Raw genomic sequence first — 16214 nt, 5'->3', positions numbered from 1 at the left:
CTCGCTTCTTGCCTTTTCTCTCTCCGCGGCGGAGGAGCATGTTGTAAATGGTGAGTCTTTGACACATTTTGTGCTGTTTTTCCAACTTTCAACAGTTTACCCGGTCCTGGAGCAAAGCAGGGAGGTTATACGAAATTTAATTTTAGACTACTTATTAGTTTTGGACCATATCAATTGTGCGGTAAGTTATTGGCACGCTGAAAACTGTCAAGACAAACGAGTGAAACTGAGTTTGCATTTGTAGACGTTAGCAGGATGAAATGCCACTTAGGCATATGTGAATGCAATATGGCACCTGATTTGCAAGCAAAACTGTTTGATTCGTATAAGCAAAACTTTTGGATTTGCAAGCAAAACTTTTGGATTTGCAAACAAAACCTTTTGATTAATACATTTTGTATGAAACTTAACTTAACAAAACATTTTTGATTAGTGTCGATAGTTTTGTTCTCAAATGTAGAATTGTATCAGTCTCTGAATATCACTTTAAAGTTTTTGAGATAGCATAAAAAGGAAAAAATTAAAAATGTTTCCAACAGTATTCTGTTTGGCAGAATCTGCACTGCAGGGTTAATCCTGTGGATACTACACACACTTCACCACTTCCTCTTGCTTTGATAAGATTATAGGAGGAATTCATGAATCAACCAAGGTCAGTGTCACCTTGTGTTCTAACTGCCTGTAGTTAGTACAGAGCACTGACACAATGCTATAACATGGTTATTAAGTCGAGTGTAGGAACATGAGCGGTCCTCCCTGCCTGTTTTACTCAGAGTTGTTCTCCCTGACAGAGAAGGGCCAGGGCGGCGTGGGAGACCCTGCCCAGAACCACAGCCAGCTGGGGGGCAAGGAGCCCTCCCTCCCCGCCAACGAGCTCCTGGAGAAGAGCGGCAAGTCCGGGGACGCCAAGTACACCCTCGACCCGCTGTCCCCGGGCGTCTGGCCCAAGCACGGCGACCTGGTCCCCGCGGCCCGGCCCCACGGCAAGAGCAAGAAGGGCGCCACCAAGAGCGACCGCCTGACGGAGCACAACAGCGAGAAGGCGCGCGGCGAGGCTGGGTCGCTGCTCCCCAAGACGCCGCCGCTGACCGCCGCCGCCAACCGCACTCAGAAGGTCAGCGCGGACGCCCACTCCAACAACCCCTCCCCTCCTCCTCCCCACAGCGACCCAGGGGAGAGTCACCCCAACTCCAGGCCCAGGGGCCAGCCGCCGCCGACTCAAACCCAACCTCACCCCGCCCCCTCCTCCCCGCGCAGGGAGCCCCCGAACAGGAAGCTGGACCCTGAGGAGAACCGCCCGGGGAAGTCCAGCCTCTACCAGTCGGGCGGAAGGAACAGCAGCCGCCCGTCCGTCTTGTTCAACCGACGCAACCCCAGCCTCCTCTATCAGTTCGACGTCCTGAAACGAGGTACGGAAAGAAAGAAAAAACGCGGCACAACACCCGTCGCATTTCAATGCAGTAAAGCAGGGTGTCATGACAGCATAATGCTTGGTGGGACATCTGGTCGTTAGCCTAATTACCTCTCCGGCCGCAAATTGCCAGCGCATCTCCCCCACAAAAATCCGGACTCTGGATGGGTGCCTTCTTTGTCTTGAGGAGCGAGACACAGAGAGCGAAATGCTAAATATGCCTTGTATGTGATACAGTAATTAAGGGTGTGTGTGTGTGTGTGTGTGTGTGTGTGCGCCCCCCCCCCCCCCCCCCATCCTGAGGAATGTGACTCCTGGGTTCTGTAATGACCTCCCTGGCCGTACAAGTGACACTGGAAAGGGGCTGTCTGGCTCCACACACAGACCCCACCACTCACTCTCCCCTCTCGTTCTCCTCACCCCCTCCCTCTCTCCTCCTGTTCTCCTCACCCCCTCCTCTCTCCTCTCGTTCTCCTCACCCCCTCCCTCTCTCCTCTCGTTCTCCTCACCCCCTCCCTCTCTCCTCCTGTTCTCCTCACCCCCTCCCTCTCTCCTCCTGTTCTCCTCACCCCCTCCCTCTCTCCTCTCTTTCTCCTCACCCCCTCCCTCTCTCCTCCTGTTCTCCTCTCAGAGTCTGACTTCACACACGAGGCTGTCTGCATGAGTGAGTGCAGGAAGGAGAAGGAGGAGAGAGAGTACTTCTGCTTCAGTGAATTTGGTAAGTGTGTGTGTGTGTGTGTGTATGTGTGTGAGTGAGTGTGTGTGTGTGTGTTAGTGTGTGTGTGTGTGTGTGTGTGTGTGTGTGTGTGTGTGTGTGTGAGCGTGTGTCTGGGGATATTCCCTTAATAGATGGAAAAAGACTGAAAGAGAAGAAGCAACAATAAACCTCGATCACGGAGGCCGTCACCTCCGCTCGGACTGTTAGTCCTCAGACAAAAGATGTCCTCTGCAAACCATGTAACGCAACATTTACCTTCTACCCCCCCCTCCCCCCCCTGCATGAACGCACAGCCATCAACGGGATCGTCCACGACATCGACGTGGTGCGTAAAGGGATACGCCTCATCACGCTGATGGTCGGCAGCGATGGATTCTACAAGATGAGCCGTCTCTACGTCACCCCGGACAGCTTCTTCTTCAAAGTGCGCCTCCTGGTGTTGGACACCTACAAGTGCAGCAAGCCGTGCCCCGACCTCAAACTGGGTAAGAGGATTTCGTTTTTCACAACCCCTTGTTTTACTGTACATATTCAATGTCGTTATGAGGGACGGGGACGGGGGGTCCGGTCTCTCTAGGGTCGTCCTCGGGCGAGCACCTCCCATCGGTGTTTCCGGTGGTCCTGATCCTCCGTGCGTCTGGCTAGCAGCTCGCCAGTGCTTTCCACCCCTGCGTCTTTCTTGAGCACGGCCACGTATGTTAGAGTGGGACGCCCTCGTGATCGATGCCCGTGTGTCGGCTCCCACAGCACCGGTTTGCTGGCTGGAAGCTCCTGGTGTCTCTGGCAGTGACCAGCCAGCCTCATTCTCCTGGCTGCTGTTTTCTCACTCACTGGTGTACCCCCCATACAGATGCTTGTTAAAGGACAATGCTCGTTTTTGACAACCTGGACCTTATTTACGGCATATTATAAGACGTTTCACTCACCGAGATAACTTTGGTGTAATTCGGAGGCCTGTAGAAGAAATTTAAAATCCAGCGCGAAATAGCTTCCCCACGAAATAGCTTCCCCACTTGCTCCAGCACGCATGCGCACAGTGCGCAAGCGTTGCCCCAGCACGCTGTGCGCATGCGTGCTGGAGCAAGTGAGGAAGCTATTTCGTGTCTAAAGACGTTTCTAAAGATCATATTACAGAGCATGTGAAAAACCATAACAGGCCTACGCTCTATGTAAGCACAACTAGCGATTCATAAAGACAGATTGATGAAAACAACCGTTTCGCGGCAGAAAATAGATTTTTAGAAGCTGCATTCTCAGTGCCCCGTCTGCCGCCATTACATGGATATACTTGGCTCGCGCTGGATTTTAAATTTCTTCTACAGGCCTCCGAATTACACCAAAGTTATCTCGGTGAGTCAAACGTCTTATAATATGCCGTAAATAAGGTCCGGGTTGTCAAAAACGAGCATTGTCCTTTAAGTACTGCATGCAGCATTCTGGTGTCGCACCCATATAGGGTCTTATGCAGGGTTGGCTCAGGGTCCAGCGTTCACAGCCATATGGAGAACGGTTTACAGTACAGTTCGTAAAGCGGTCGAACGTCAAGATGCACGCACGGTTCAATGTCATTTGTCGAAATGGGAAACTTCAAGACAAAATGTCCATTTTAGAGCGAGCACCCCTTTAAGTGTGAAGTCGCTCCAGGCTACGTTTTCTAACACCTCCGTCCTGTGATTCATCCAGGGAGCAGATACATTGTGATGGGCCAGATCTACCACAGGAGGCGCCACCTACCCAACGACCTCCTGGCCCTGCTGGGGGGCAAACTGAAGCCCGGCGACGGCCTCTTGAGAAGCAACAACTACATCAAGAGGTTCAACAAGAGGAGGCACCAGAAAGCCCTGGAGGCCACGCGCTCCAGGTGCAGGTGAACCAGAGAAGGACTATCGCCCTCTACAGTAGGCTAGCCGAGAGGGGAGGGGGGCATCGCAGCCACTGATGTGCAAAGCCAATATCACAACCCAACCCCGCAGCATCACAGGAAAATCGTAAGATTTTCTGGACGAGGACAGAATCCTACTTTTGGCACGGACCTTTCTTTGTTATTCTGCATCATAACCCAGGTTGAGAGGTGATATTTGAGCTCATTTGTACAGTTCCCGTCGTATCGCCTTGCGTCCTTTTTGAACAGAAGACTGAAGGACTCCTACGCCGTCACCCAAAACCAGCTTAATTTTTGCGACAGTTCCCTCTGATAGCGCCTTTTTCATAAAGTAACTCAACACATTATAGCACTTAAATTATAGCACTTAAAACGGGCATTTTCCTGGGCATCACACTCTTGTCTGATACATGAATCAGCTAGGCTACTATTAACAGTCAAGCACGGCCCGAGTTCAAATGGGTGAACGGAATAACTCAGCTCAAGGACATTTTTATTCGCTCCCTCTTAAATAATTTCAGCCTGTGTGAATTGTCCTGCGGCCTTCGTTCAAATCAATATCTGAGTGTGTGTGAAACAGGCGCATGTTTGTCCTGAGGGAGAGTGGTTGCCAACCCTCAAACCTGGTTAGTCACGTTAGTGTGCACACACGCACGCGCACACACTGTCTGTTCAAATTCCCTTGTTCCTAGCAGGTAGGCTATTGCATATCCAGTTACACAGAAATAGCCATTCCTCCTGTTAAACGTCTGCTAGTGATGGCATCTGGAAAGGGAATCATCATGACTTCATTAACTGTCATTACGACACGACTATTTATGCCTGTACAACGCTACATCTTCATACAGTTATGTTGTACCTGTCATTTTAAATACAGGAAATGCACTATTATTGTTGTTGGGAAGAGAGGGGTGGTGGGGATATAAAGGAGGAGAGGAGAGGGAGCCAGAGCAGATAGAAATGCTGCCTTTTTGCTTATCGAGAGAGAGAAAGAGAGAGGGGTGGGGGTTATTTTACTATAACTTTAATTATGTGTGCGGTGATGAAATGTTGGCCTGCGCTAGAGAGTGGGACTTCAAAAGGAAGCGCGCGGTACTGGAGGACGGGGCGAGCGGTAAAACTAATCACGGAAATCTGATCCCCCGCCGCACCTGGACTCACGTGTGTCGGCCCCCGCTCTCTGGAGCGAAAGGCAACGCCACCTCTGGCCCTTGTTTGCTCACACACACACGCACACACACCGACCCACCCCCACCCCGGGAGGGTTGACGCTCAAAGGAGGCATTTGAGAGCAGCGGAGTGAGGGAGGGGAGGGTGAAAAAAAAGAGGGTTATGTAAAAATGATCGACAGGGAGCGATGCAGGGAGAAAGAGGCCCTGTGGTCTCTCCATTCCTGAGGGCACGTTTTAATGGCTGATGAGGAAGACCTCATCTGGGCCACAGACCCTCAGCCCTTAAACCTCCGCATCCTCCTCGTTCCCAAACTGGAGAGAGAGAGAGCCAAGGGGTTTGCACTGTGTGTTCATATCTCCTTTCATTGCTACACGAATGACCTGTAATAAAGTTGCATTTGTTTTGTACTCAGTGGTTGTTGGCGCCTTTTGTGGGTTAAGTTCTTGCCAGGCCCTTTAGGTAGGGGTCAACGCACAAACGCAACACACGCGCGCACGCGACTCTGAAATCTCTCCGTATCGGTGCCTGCTGTAGCCTAATCAACGCCAGCGATCTCCCAACGAGGAGGCGGCGAATAGTAAAATCCGAAGCCCTCTGACGATTCCGCGGGATGATTTCGGAAAACGTTCGGATCCGTACCCCCCCCCGTCTGTTCCCATGGTCGGGAGGGTCTATCTGGGATCAGAGCTGGGAGCAACAGATGCAGGCAGGCAGGAAACAGGAGCTGGCTGCTCCCATCGCGACTAGCATCGCAGCGGGAGGACATTCCTCATGGGGGAGAGAGGGATAAAGAAGAGGGGGATGGAGAGAGGGAGGGGGGGGAATCTGTCCAAGTTCCTTCCTGTGTGACAAGCGTTCAAGCCCCCAAGCCACAGAGAGAGAGAGAGAATGAGAGGGGGAATGGGAGAGGGAATGAGAAAGAGAGAGATAAAGAGAGAGGAATCAGTGTGGGGCTTGTGGTCTTCTGTGGTGCATTTGGTGTCCATGCAAGCTACTGGTTTCATTTAGAACGTCAAGGATGTGTGTGTGTGTGTGTGTGTGTGGGTGGGGGGGGGGGGGTAAATGTATGTCCCACACTCTTAATTGGAACATAGGATATAGCTACACGGGTGGGTGTATGTGTGTGTGGTGGGGAAGGGGGGTGAGTTTGAGTGCGTGTTGCTCTTCTGGAAGTCCATTCTGAGGACACATATGTACCGTGACTATCACCATCCATATCCTAACCCCCACCGTTAGGGCTCGAACCAACAACGCCAGGCCTAGATGAGTGTCATTGGTCTATCACATCCTGGTCTTCATCTTTCGCAGTATTAAGTTAACAAACCTGGGGAAGCCAGCTGAACATGATCTCTATTTTCTCTCTCTTCCACTACATATGTGTGGGAGTGTTTAGCAAAGAATGAATAACTACAGTGCTATAATAAAATATTTACTTTCTGAATACATAATACCACAAAACAAGTCACAAAGAAAACAAAGACGAGAGCACTTTGGACAACTGATGTCAAAAACATTACTTTATTATCTAGGATGAAATGTCCTATCGAGTACAAAAAAGGAGCTCTTAAGAGTTGCCACAATCTGTTAAAAACATAGATAGTATTTTTTTCCCCCAGTTATGATTCCTCAAACATTACTTGAAAATGAAAAGTTTTTTTTATCGATATGAATAAATAATACAGATCATGTGATGAAAATTAGGGGTGTGTAAATGGTTGGGTTTCGTTTGAAGAAGAAAAAAAATCTCTTCATAAGAGACAACATTCCCCTGCCCTATTTAAAATCAATATGCCCACAATATGCAGCACTTTCAATATAAAGGGCAATTTCACCTAAATGTAAAGTTCACTTCCATTAATGGTTATCGAGTGCACTGTTGAGAATGTACAGGTAGACATAGTTGCTGGTTAAAAGGGTGAAAAATAAAAGTTCTAAAAATCTCAATTTTCTTCATATACTGTATTGACAACCATAATATACAATATGGAACACAAACACTGGACAAGGTGCACTGTACCTACGAATGGACATCCAGGGAAGTGAGCAGTACGACTCTCAAACGGGTGTGTCCCAGATCTCTCAACTCAGTCCTTAAAAAACAACAAAAACTGGACCCCTCAATAAATTTGAATCCTCGTTTTATTCCCTCATTTTGTCAATCTCGAAGAATTTGAGGAGTCCTTAAATGCCTCAGACCAATCCATAATTGTCCCCCCCCCTCCCCCACAAGTCATGCTACCACTATCAGAGATTAGAAAAATGCTCCAAATATGATTTAAAAATGTCCCTATAAAATCTTCATACAAACCCACATGGTATAAAGATTCCCCCTCCCAAAATTTACGGACAGATTAACGATCATAGACCACAACATAATTCACTTAATCCCGTTGAAAAAAGTCAATAGAGATTATCCGACTTCATGCCCTTGAGTGGAAAGGGGCGGGGTTTATGAGTTGAGAGAAATGTGACAGACAACCACTTTGACCAAATAAGGAGACAGGGAGGGGTAAGGGGGGGGGGGGCATGGCTAGGGTGTGAAGGGTCAGTACACTTAGGTTAAATAGGCCCTTTACAGTTCTCATCTTCTCCAAGTTCATCCTGCGGAAAGACTTGGAGAACATTATCTCAGATGAAAATAGTTGATTTTGAGTTAAGACAGCTTGTCTCCTCAAAGTCTGACTGAAATTTCATATACAACAGTATTCCCATTTGAGGCAGTAACTTTAGCAAAGAAAAAAAAAAAAAGAAAAAAAAAAAATGAAACAGTAGCTTAAGATACAGATGTAGCATTTCTGCTGTACAGCGGGGTGAAATGTCACATAGGAAGTGGAACATCAGGGCTGTCCTGGGGTCAGGACACATTGGTTTCCAGACACTACCAGTTGGGGTTCTCACTGATCTTAGATCAGCTCCTTCCAAAACACAGGCTGACCCACCGGTGTGTGTGTGTGTATCCCATGGAAAACCTGCACAGAATGAGGAATCACTATATGAGGAAGTGGAGACAGCTGGAAAGTGTCAGTACGAAATGAAAGAGTTCACCCCCAAGGGTAGGAAGAGAAAAGCTGACATATTGAGATAGGGATAGAAAAAAAAAGAGGTTAGCTACAGAATGAACACAACTCTTCGAGTCTACCGCTGCCTTGTTTTGTACTGCAAATGAACAACCAGACCGCTTGAGTTCAGAGTGTCTTTTTTTTTCCTGTCCTCGTTCTCCCAGAGGAGAGGTGGAGAGAAACTGGCATCCGAGGCCGTGCTTCCAACTGCCCCGACCCCCGGCTGTCAGGGGACGCGTTGCGCTACCTTCCACAAGCACACACGAAAAGGGCGTGAGATGTGAGGGTCGGTCCAATAGGAACATCCTCCTCGACCGCTTACTACTGACGTGGTTGGGGGTGGAAAGGGAGGGGGGGGGGGCAGGTTTGTCTGGTTTCATACACGTGCCGTTCGGTCTAAGTTGTGCGCCAGCGTGTCTGCTGGTTTTCAACGAGAACGCGAGTCGACTCTCCAGCTCCGGATGGGGGGTGGTCTGAGCAGCAGTCTGGCCTTCACCATGGGGGGGTACAAGCGTTCAGAAGGAACCACGTCAGCAGCGGATATTTTGACAGTTAGCTTTAGAAAGTGGCGGGGGGGTGGGGGCATGTGTGTTGTCTAAGAGGCGGTGGGCTGTAGACTGTTGTTATGAGACCTACAGAATGCAAAGAGAGGAAACAGTTGGATAACTTGGTTGTAGTTGTTGTTTTTTATTAAAAGCTTGACATATGACAAAAATATTCACTAGGGAATACAAAAACACAAACACAATAAACACTTGATGGATGCCAGTGGGGTCAGATGTTTTGAGCAGACAAGCAGCCATGTTGGTGTAAAGTTGGCTCTGCATTGTACAACACAACGTTCGCCCAACATTGGATATATACAATGAAGATAAATCATAAATGTGGGGCTCTCGAGCTCACCAGCACTTCTCTCTGACCGATCTTTACATTTCCTACCATTATTTCCTTTTTGAACATAAAATAGTCCTTCACAAAAGGATATAATATGCACATGAATAACATTATACATGGAAAAATCTGCTAAAAGAGAAACTAATAAATGTGGCAAGCTTTTTAAAATAATCGGCTAAGAGGAGGTAAAATTTTGCTTCTGGTCAGTACAGTTTGTTAAATTAAATGATAAGTTATCTGCATATGTGAAACTGAGTGAAATGTATAGCAATTCTGCTAAATTCTTATGAAAATGGTTAACCAACCTTTTCAAAACGTGATATTGTGCCTCGCACCAGACTGAGTTATAAACAGTATATCTGTTGTTTGTAAGATGATAGAAAAAAATACTTTTCCCTCGATTGCTTATTGTAACCAACATGGCTGCCATTATCAAACGTGAGAAATTGTGTTTTTTTTGGAAGTTAATTTCCTTCTAAAATACAAAAGAAAAATCCCACCTACAGTGTGGCTTAATATGTGACAGTGGATGATGAAAAGGTCCTTGAGTAAATTAAGTTTATTATATTGAGTCACTGCAACACTTGTTAACTTTCATAATATAAACAAAAGGAAAACGGTAAAAAAATGTTTTGCCTCATTGTAACTTAAGAACCTTTTCACCGGCTGCTGTCACATATATGCACTTTCTTACAAACGGTTTTAACGCTGTTTTCAATAAATGAAAACAGCAAGGTCCAGGACTGGCTAATGTTTTTGTTTTTTTGAATGACCCCGGCATCCAGCTTATGACATCACAATCTGCAAGAGAGGGAGAAAGAGAGAGAGACAGAGAGAGTGGGAGAGACAGACAAGAGAGAGAGAGAGAGGGAGAGAGAGAATGGATGGTATAAATACATGCAGGTGAAGCACATTGCCGTAGGCACACAGGAAATGACATCACATGGGACACACACACAGAGTGAGATAGCGGGCTAAACGAGACAACAAGGCTAGGTGCAGACACTGAAGCCAGGGTGTGCTATAAGGCTTAGCGGTTAGCACTGATGATATGCAGGTTAGGAGGGAATGTGACAGGAGTGTGGCCACTGTACACAATCAGTCCCCACACAGCAGAACATGGCCAGGGCAGGTGACAGCGGGGCCACCTGGGAGGACCCCTTCGATAGACAGATCAGACCAACAAAACAAACTACACACTCAAATCAAACAACACTCAAAATCGAAAGATTTAAAATTGTGCCGCATCTTCCGAAGCTGGTGAAAGTGTGAGAGTGGAGTGGAGAAGAATGGAGCGAGAGAGGAAACGGCATCAGGAGGCTGGGGTGGGAACAACAAGATAGCGGAGCAGGACGTTGAGGCAGACGGAGAAGATCGGATGAATGGAGGAGGGAGAGGACGAGCGAGTTCAAAGTTCAGAGGTCACAGGGGCGGACTCTTTCTTCCTTACCTGCTGGCTTTGAACCCTTTGAGCTTCTGGACGAAGAAGTTCTCCAGGACCTCGGCGCACTGGTAGAAGGACGAATCGCTGGGGTTGTAGTAGCGACAGTTGTCGAAGATTTTGGTCATGTCCGCCACGAACTCTGTGAGCTTGATGTAGTAACGCTTCTGCAACCGCTCCTCCATCGTGGAAAGGTCTAGTAGAGGAGAACAAGGAGACAGAATCGAGACTGCATTATTTTTTGGGAGTTTTTGGAGTAATGAAGTAGCCCTGAGAACCAATGGTTCTGGGGCCTAGTGGCCCATAGGGCAGGAGGCAGGATCTCCTGATTCCTTAGCATGAGGCAGCTTGATGTACAAGTACACCCCCTGGACATGACGCTAGTATGTCACAGGGACTTAGCCCTAATCCAACCCATGATGCTGAGTACCAAAGCAGGGTACCTCCACCATTGGGTACCATTTCTATGTCTTTGGTATGACTCGGCCAGGGGTCGAACCCTCAACCTCCCAATCACAGGGCGGACACCCTAACCACAAGGCCACTGAGCCGGTCGCTTTTGGAGTAAAATTATGTTATTTTTCAAGTGACTTTCGCTCAAGCCATCTGCATAGTTGTTCCAAACGTTATTGCAGTTTGCGGCGTGTGCCTGATTAGACATTCAAGCAGAGCATCTAAAAGAGGCGCAGTCCATCACACCGAAATGTGACCTCAAAAATCCAGAGCGGGTTGCCAATCCCGACCCCGATCATTGCCGGGCCTTCCAGGCGAATTATGAAGACGCTACCGGCATTCTGTCATTCCGCTGCCACTGCATTAGAGCGACCAGAAGCCGGTAGGGCGTCCCGGTGATCAGCGGAGGGAGGCTAGCGTCGGCCGACAGCCCTCACATCCTCGCTGGTGGTTTACCCTGCGCTGTGGCCCTGGGGGCTCCCCTCTCTAAAACAAACATATCCAATTCTTTACCTTCCTCGCCCGCCCCCAAAACCCCTCCTCCCTCCCCGCCCCGCGGCCATATCAAAGACGCCCTTCTTCTCCGTCATCGGATTCAATTGGGAGAGAGAGAGAGAGAGAGAGAGAGAAAAAAAATCCCCCCAAAGCTATCCCGGCAGTGGCGGCCGGAGACGTTTTTTAATGTTTTTTTGTGGGTCGACGAAAAAGGGTCTTTTTTTTCTTGCGCGGGACCAGAGTTTCCAGACCGGAGCACAGGGGCTACTGTGGGGCGAGAGTCCCAGGGCCTTTTCCGTCAGGCTCATTAACGGTTTGTTTGTGTGGAAGTGAAAAGAAAAAAAAGGCCCGTTTGACGCAAGTCGCCGTCTGCACGGCCGGTTTGATCTGAGTTGGAGGGCTTCCTCCTCCGACCAGCGCTGAGCAACTGAAAGACGTGGGGACGAAGGGTGTGTGTGTGTTTATGTTTGTGTGAGTGTGTGTATAACAGAGTAACAACCAGGGTGTCCCAGGTGGCGACTATTCCGACTATTTATGAAAACAACAACAACGCTGCTCAAAGGTGATGTGGATAGAATGTGTGTGTGTGTGTGTGTGTGTGTGTCTGTGTGTGTGTGTGTGTGCGCGTGTGTACTGAACCACAATAACCTTTTTCGGAAGCCAAAACGCTGAACATGCGCTAAAAATCGGTTCCTTGGCTCACCCATGGGCTCCTTGATGATTCTGTAGTAGTCGGGGGCGTCGTTGGTGTCCACCGGCTCCAGGAAGGGCCACGCCATTTTATGCGCCTGAACGAGAGAGAAAGAGAGAGAGAGAGAGACAGAGACAGAGAGAGAGAGAAACACTTGAGAAACGTGGAGCAGAAATTAAAGGCAAACAAACGCAGGCTGGTGGAGCGGCCCTGGAAGCAGGTGAGGGTCAACACAGATGTGCTCCATGGAGGAGAGGAGGGGGGCGTGGCCAGGCAGCTGTCCAAGTAGCACCCAGGGGGGAGGCAGTAGAGATAAGAGGAGGAGAGGAACAGAGGAGGCCTTTGTTCTCCGCCGTCACGGCAGGAGGACGAGGGACACGGGAGGAGGAGAGAGGGAGGGAGGGAGAGAGGAGAGAGGGAGGGAAGGAGAAGAGAGAGGGAGGGAGAGAGGAGAGAAGGAGAGGAGAGGGAGGGAGAGAGAGCAGAGGGAGTGAGAGAGGAGAGAGGGAGGGAGGAGAGGAGAGCGGGAGGGAGAGAGCAGAGAGGGAGTGAGAGAGGAGAGAGGGAGGGAGGAGAGTGGGAGGGAGAGAGGAGGGAGGAGAGAGGGAGGGAGGAGAGCGGGAGGGAGAGAGGAGGGAGGGAGGAGAGGAGAGTGGGAGGGAGAGAGGAGAGGAGGGAGGAGAGAGGAGAGAGGGAGGGAGAGAGGTAGGGAGAGAGGAGGGAGGGAGGAGAGAGGGAGGGAGGAGAGAGGGAGGGAGAGAGCAGAGAGGGAGGGAGTGAGAGAGGGGAGAGGTAGGGAGAGAGGAGGGAGGAGAGGAGAGCGGGAGGGAGAGAGGTAGGGAGGGAGGAGAGGAGAGAGGTGGGTCGGCGGCGTACCTGTAGAGAGCGCAGGATCCTCCGCAGGCCCTCGTGGTCCTTGTCGGTGAGCGGCGTGAGCACGGTCATGGCGTCCTCGGTGGACTGGCACTGCGGGCACACGTACTCGTCGATGTGGTTGGCCTCGCTCTGCAGGATGCCCACGCAGCGCCCGTGGTACCAGTTCTGGCAGCGGTCACAACCGATGTAGAACCTGAGCCGGGCGGAGAGGGGGGTCAGGGCGTGGAGAGGGGGGTCAGGGCGTGGAGAGGGGGGTCAGGGCGTGGAGAGGGGGGTCAGGGCGTGGAGGCGTTCGTTTTGTTGAGGGCCGACTGAAGCGGCGGCAGAAGAAACAGACGCTTCTCGGGGTTCAGGGTTCACGCTTCATTGGCCTTCGCCTATTGGCTACAAGCGGGAAGTATCGAACGTGACGAGGGATACACAGAACGGTGACGTAGAGCCTGATTGGCTCATTAGATCGGCTTAAATTCACGTAAGGGTGAAGCCAAACTGTTACTGCTTCTCATAGGTTATCTAGTAGCACCTCTGACAACAAAATAAAACTCTCCCGTCACCCCCACACCCACGCACACCAACACACACACACTCACTGTGACTCGTCGTAGGGCGTCCTGCAGATGCAGTACAGCTCCTCCGTGTTGCCCTCCTGGGCCCGCTTGCACTCGCCGCAGATGTAGTCGTCCATCTTCTTGGCCTCCTTCTCCGTCACGCCCACGCACTCCCCGTGGTACCAGTTGGTGCACAGGTCGCAGCCGATGTAGAACCTGGGGGCGGAGCCCAAACAGGGGGGGGGGCGTTACTAGGGGTGGGCCCAATTAATCATTCATGACAGCCAAGGTCGATTTTGGTCATTAATCGATGTCGGTTAAATTGTGGTCATACTTTTTTTTTTCCATTTGAATTAACACTTCCGGTTTTCCACGGTGAGTGGTTATTATGGGCTGGGCTGTGGTTAAAGCTGGGTTTTCAGACAGCCTTCTGTAACTAGTCGGCGCCCATAGTTCATTATTTGCATAAACCACGCGCCGCTGAGAATTTATTTTGGTCAAGGACGACGATAAGACTACCAGACCAGCACCTGATCTGCTGACAATAAAGAACACGAACTAATGAAAATAAACCAACAAGCCGCTTTCTACGCGTCGGGTAGGTGCTAGGTAGGCGGGGCTTATCGTACTTGGTCTCATCGTATGGCGTCTTGCAGACGCAGTAGAGCTTGGTGTCCTTCCTGTTGTCCCTTGAGGTAGTAGTGGAGATCATCTTCTTCTTCTTGGCCTTGGCGCCCGTCGTCGCCGCTGCCGCCTCCCGCTCCTCCTCCCGCTTGCGTTTGTGGGCGGCGGCCGCCGAGGTGGGCGAGGTCAGGTGGGCGTGGCCGGCGTGCGCCAGCTGGGCGTGGTGCGTGTGGGCGGCGGCCTGGTGGGCGGCGGCCTGGGCGCGCTCCTTCTCCTTGCGTAGCTTCAGCACGTCCCTCTTCAGCTCCTCCTGAACACAGGAGATAAAGAGAGGGTTACTCGTGTGTGTGTGTGTGTGTGTGTGTGTGTGTGTGTGTGTGTGTGAAGCCTCTTCCCGTGTGCGTACTGATGGGCCAGAACCTGGATCTTTAATACAGGGATCCCTGTGATACTGCCAAAGAGTTATCTAATCACTCTCATGTTGATCAGTTCAGCAAGACGGTTCTGTGCATTTCTTTAATTAATCCAACCATGATCATCAGCGAGTTACCATTTCACGATTCTAAGAATACGACCCTCGTAGGTTAAGCATAATCAAACATAAGCATTTATTATTGTCATTGACTGCATCGTCCAATTATTAGGATAACCAAACAATTTAACGACTTTAAGTTGATTGTTTCAGAAGTGTAAGTGTGTTGTTTAACAAATGTCCAGTTGGGGGAAAAACAAGCTCTTTGACACGGTTGAACGTGTCAGGGTTCGCTGCTTAGTAACAGAGGAAGGCAGGGGAACCGCACTGTAGACACGACACACGCTGACAAACATCTCAATAAAAAATATCTTAATAATTACAGTTAAGGAAAAATACAGAGGTCAACCCGGTGCTGAACTGGATTATCAATCACACTGTCTAGCAACAAATGCATTGCCGTATTAGGATATCATTCGTTAGTTTGTTATGGGTGGAGGGACGCGGACATAAGCCCACCCGTGAATACTTTGTATAAAATTTATGTTCAGCCGAAAATAATTTGAGAAAGCTTTGACTTTTGCTTCAGGCAGATTCTCCCTGCATGTAGCTTCTAGGCTGGCAATGAACCTGAGCCGGGAAGCTGATTTCAAGACTCTCCCGTCTTAACTACTTCCCTTTGGAAAAGACAATTAGGCTCCATGGGTGTCCTCACACCATACCCCCCACACACACACACCTGGGTTATGTTTAACTATACTTGTGCGGACCAAATGTCCCCAAAAGAATAGTTAAAACAAGACCAATGGTCACTCGTGGGGAGACAGAGATGGTCCCCACAAGTCAAGGGTTGAGTTTTTAGGGTCAAAGGTTAGGGGGTAGGGTTAAGCGGTGTGTGAGTGTCCCAAACCTGGGCCTCCAGCTGCAGCTCCTTGTCGAGCAGCGCCCTCTTCTTCAGGATCTCGGCCTTCAGGCTCTCCTTGTGGCGGTAGAGCAGCGACGACAGCTTGGTGGCGTTCTGCTTGGAGCGCTTCTGCTCCACCACCTCCTCCTTCCGCCGGCGCTTGGCCGCCTGCTTCTCGTCCTTGTCGATCTTGTCCAGGAGGAACTTCATCACCTGGTTGCACACGATCATCCTGGGGGGGGGGGAGGGGGAGGAGGAGGAGGAGGAGGAGGAAGGGGGAGGAACATCATCTTCCAATCAACTTTTTTCTGTTTTTCATTTAGAGCGCCGCACGTTGCATCTGCTCGTGCGAACATGTGCGACTGTACATGAGTAAAGCTGGCTTTGACCGCCGGGGAAACCTCAGCGTCACTTTACGTCGCACTCGGACCGCCGGTGGCCCGGCGCGTCGGCGACCGCGAGCGTTGAACGGGAACAAAATCCCGTCGAAACCAAACGGGAGTTGAACTCAGAGCGTTGGTTATGAAACGCAATGACCTGATGGAAAAAACTCAATGAAATATTTTCTTTCTT

At 50.0% G+C, this 16214-nt stretch overlaps 2 protein-coding genes across 2 annotated transcripts in view; one reads left to right on the top strand and one right to left on the bottom strand.

Moving 5' to 3' along the window:
• Positions 1-742: 742 nt before the first annotated feature.
• Positions 743-4000, top strand: LOC311311636 (UPF0450 protein C17orf58 homolog; the record flags this gene model as incomplete). The annotated part of the gene is made up of 4 exons (XM_084441386.1): positions 743-1409; positions 2043-2129; positions 2423-2614; positions 3813-4000. The coding sequence occupies 4 exons, from the start codon at positions 743-745 to the stop codon at positions 3998-4000; spliced, it is 1134 nt and encodes a 377-aa protein (XP_084297512.1).
• A 3996-nt stretch (positions 4001-7996) lies between these two features.
• Positions 7997-16214, bottom strand: part of LOC311311768 (nucleosome-remodeling factor subunit BPTF-like) — a gene marked incomplete at its 5' end in the record, with an annotated part of 53950 nt that continues 45732 nt past the window's right edge. Inside the window, 7 exons of the mRNA XM_084441529.1 lie at positions 7997-8875; positions 10588-10774; positions 12230-12314; positions 13094-13286; positions 13684-13857; positions 14271-14575; positions 15648-15873. Coding sequence (XP_084297655.1) covers positions 8839-8875; positions 10588-10774; positions 12230-12314; positions 13094-13286; positions 13684-13857; positions 14271-14575; positions 15648-15873 — 1207 coding nt within the window. The 3' untranslated portion in view covers positions 7997-8838. The remainder of the gene's footprint in view (positions 8876-10587; positions 10775-12229; positions 12315-13093; positions 13287-13683; positions 13858-14270; positions 14576-15647; positions 15874-16214) is intronic.

This window comes from Borostomias antarcticus (assembly GCF_949987555.1).
Source record: "Borostomias antarcticus genome assembly, chromosome: 7".
NCBI classification, from domain to species: Eukaryota; Metazoa; Chordata; class Actinopteri; order Stomiiformes; family Stomiidae; genus Borostomias; species Borostomias antarcticus.
This window is presented reverse-complemented; position numbering and strand designations above follow the sequence as displayed.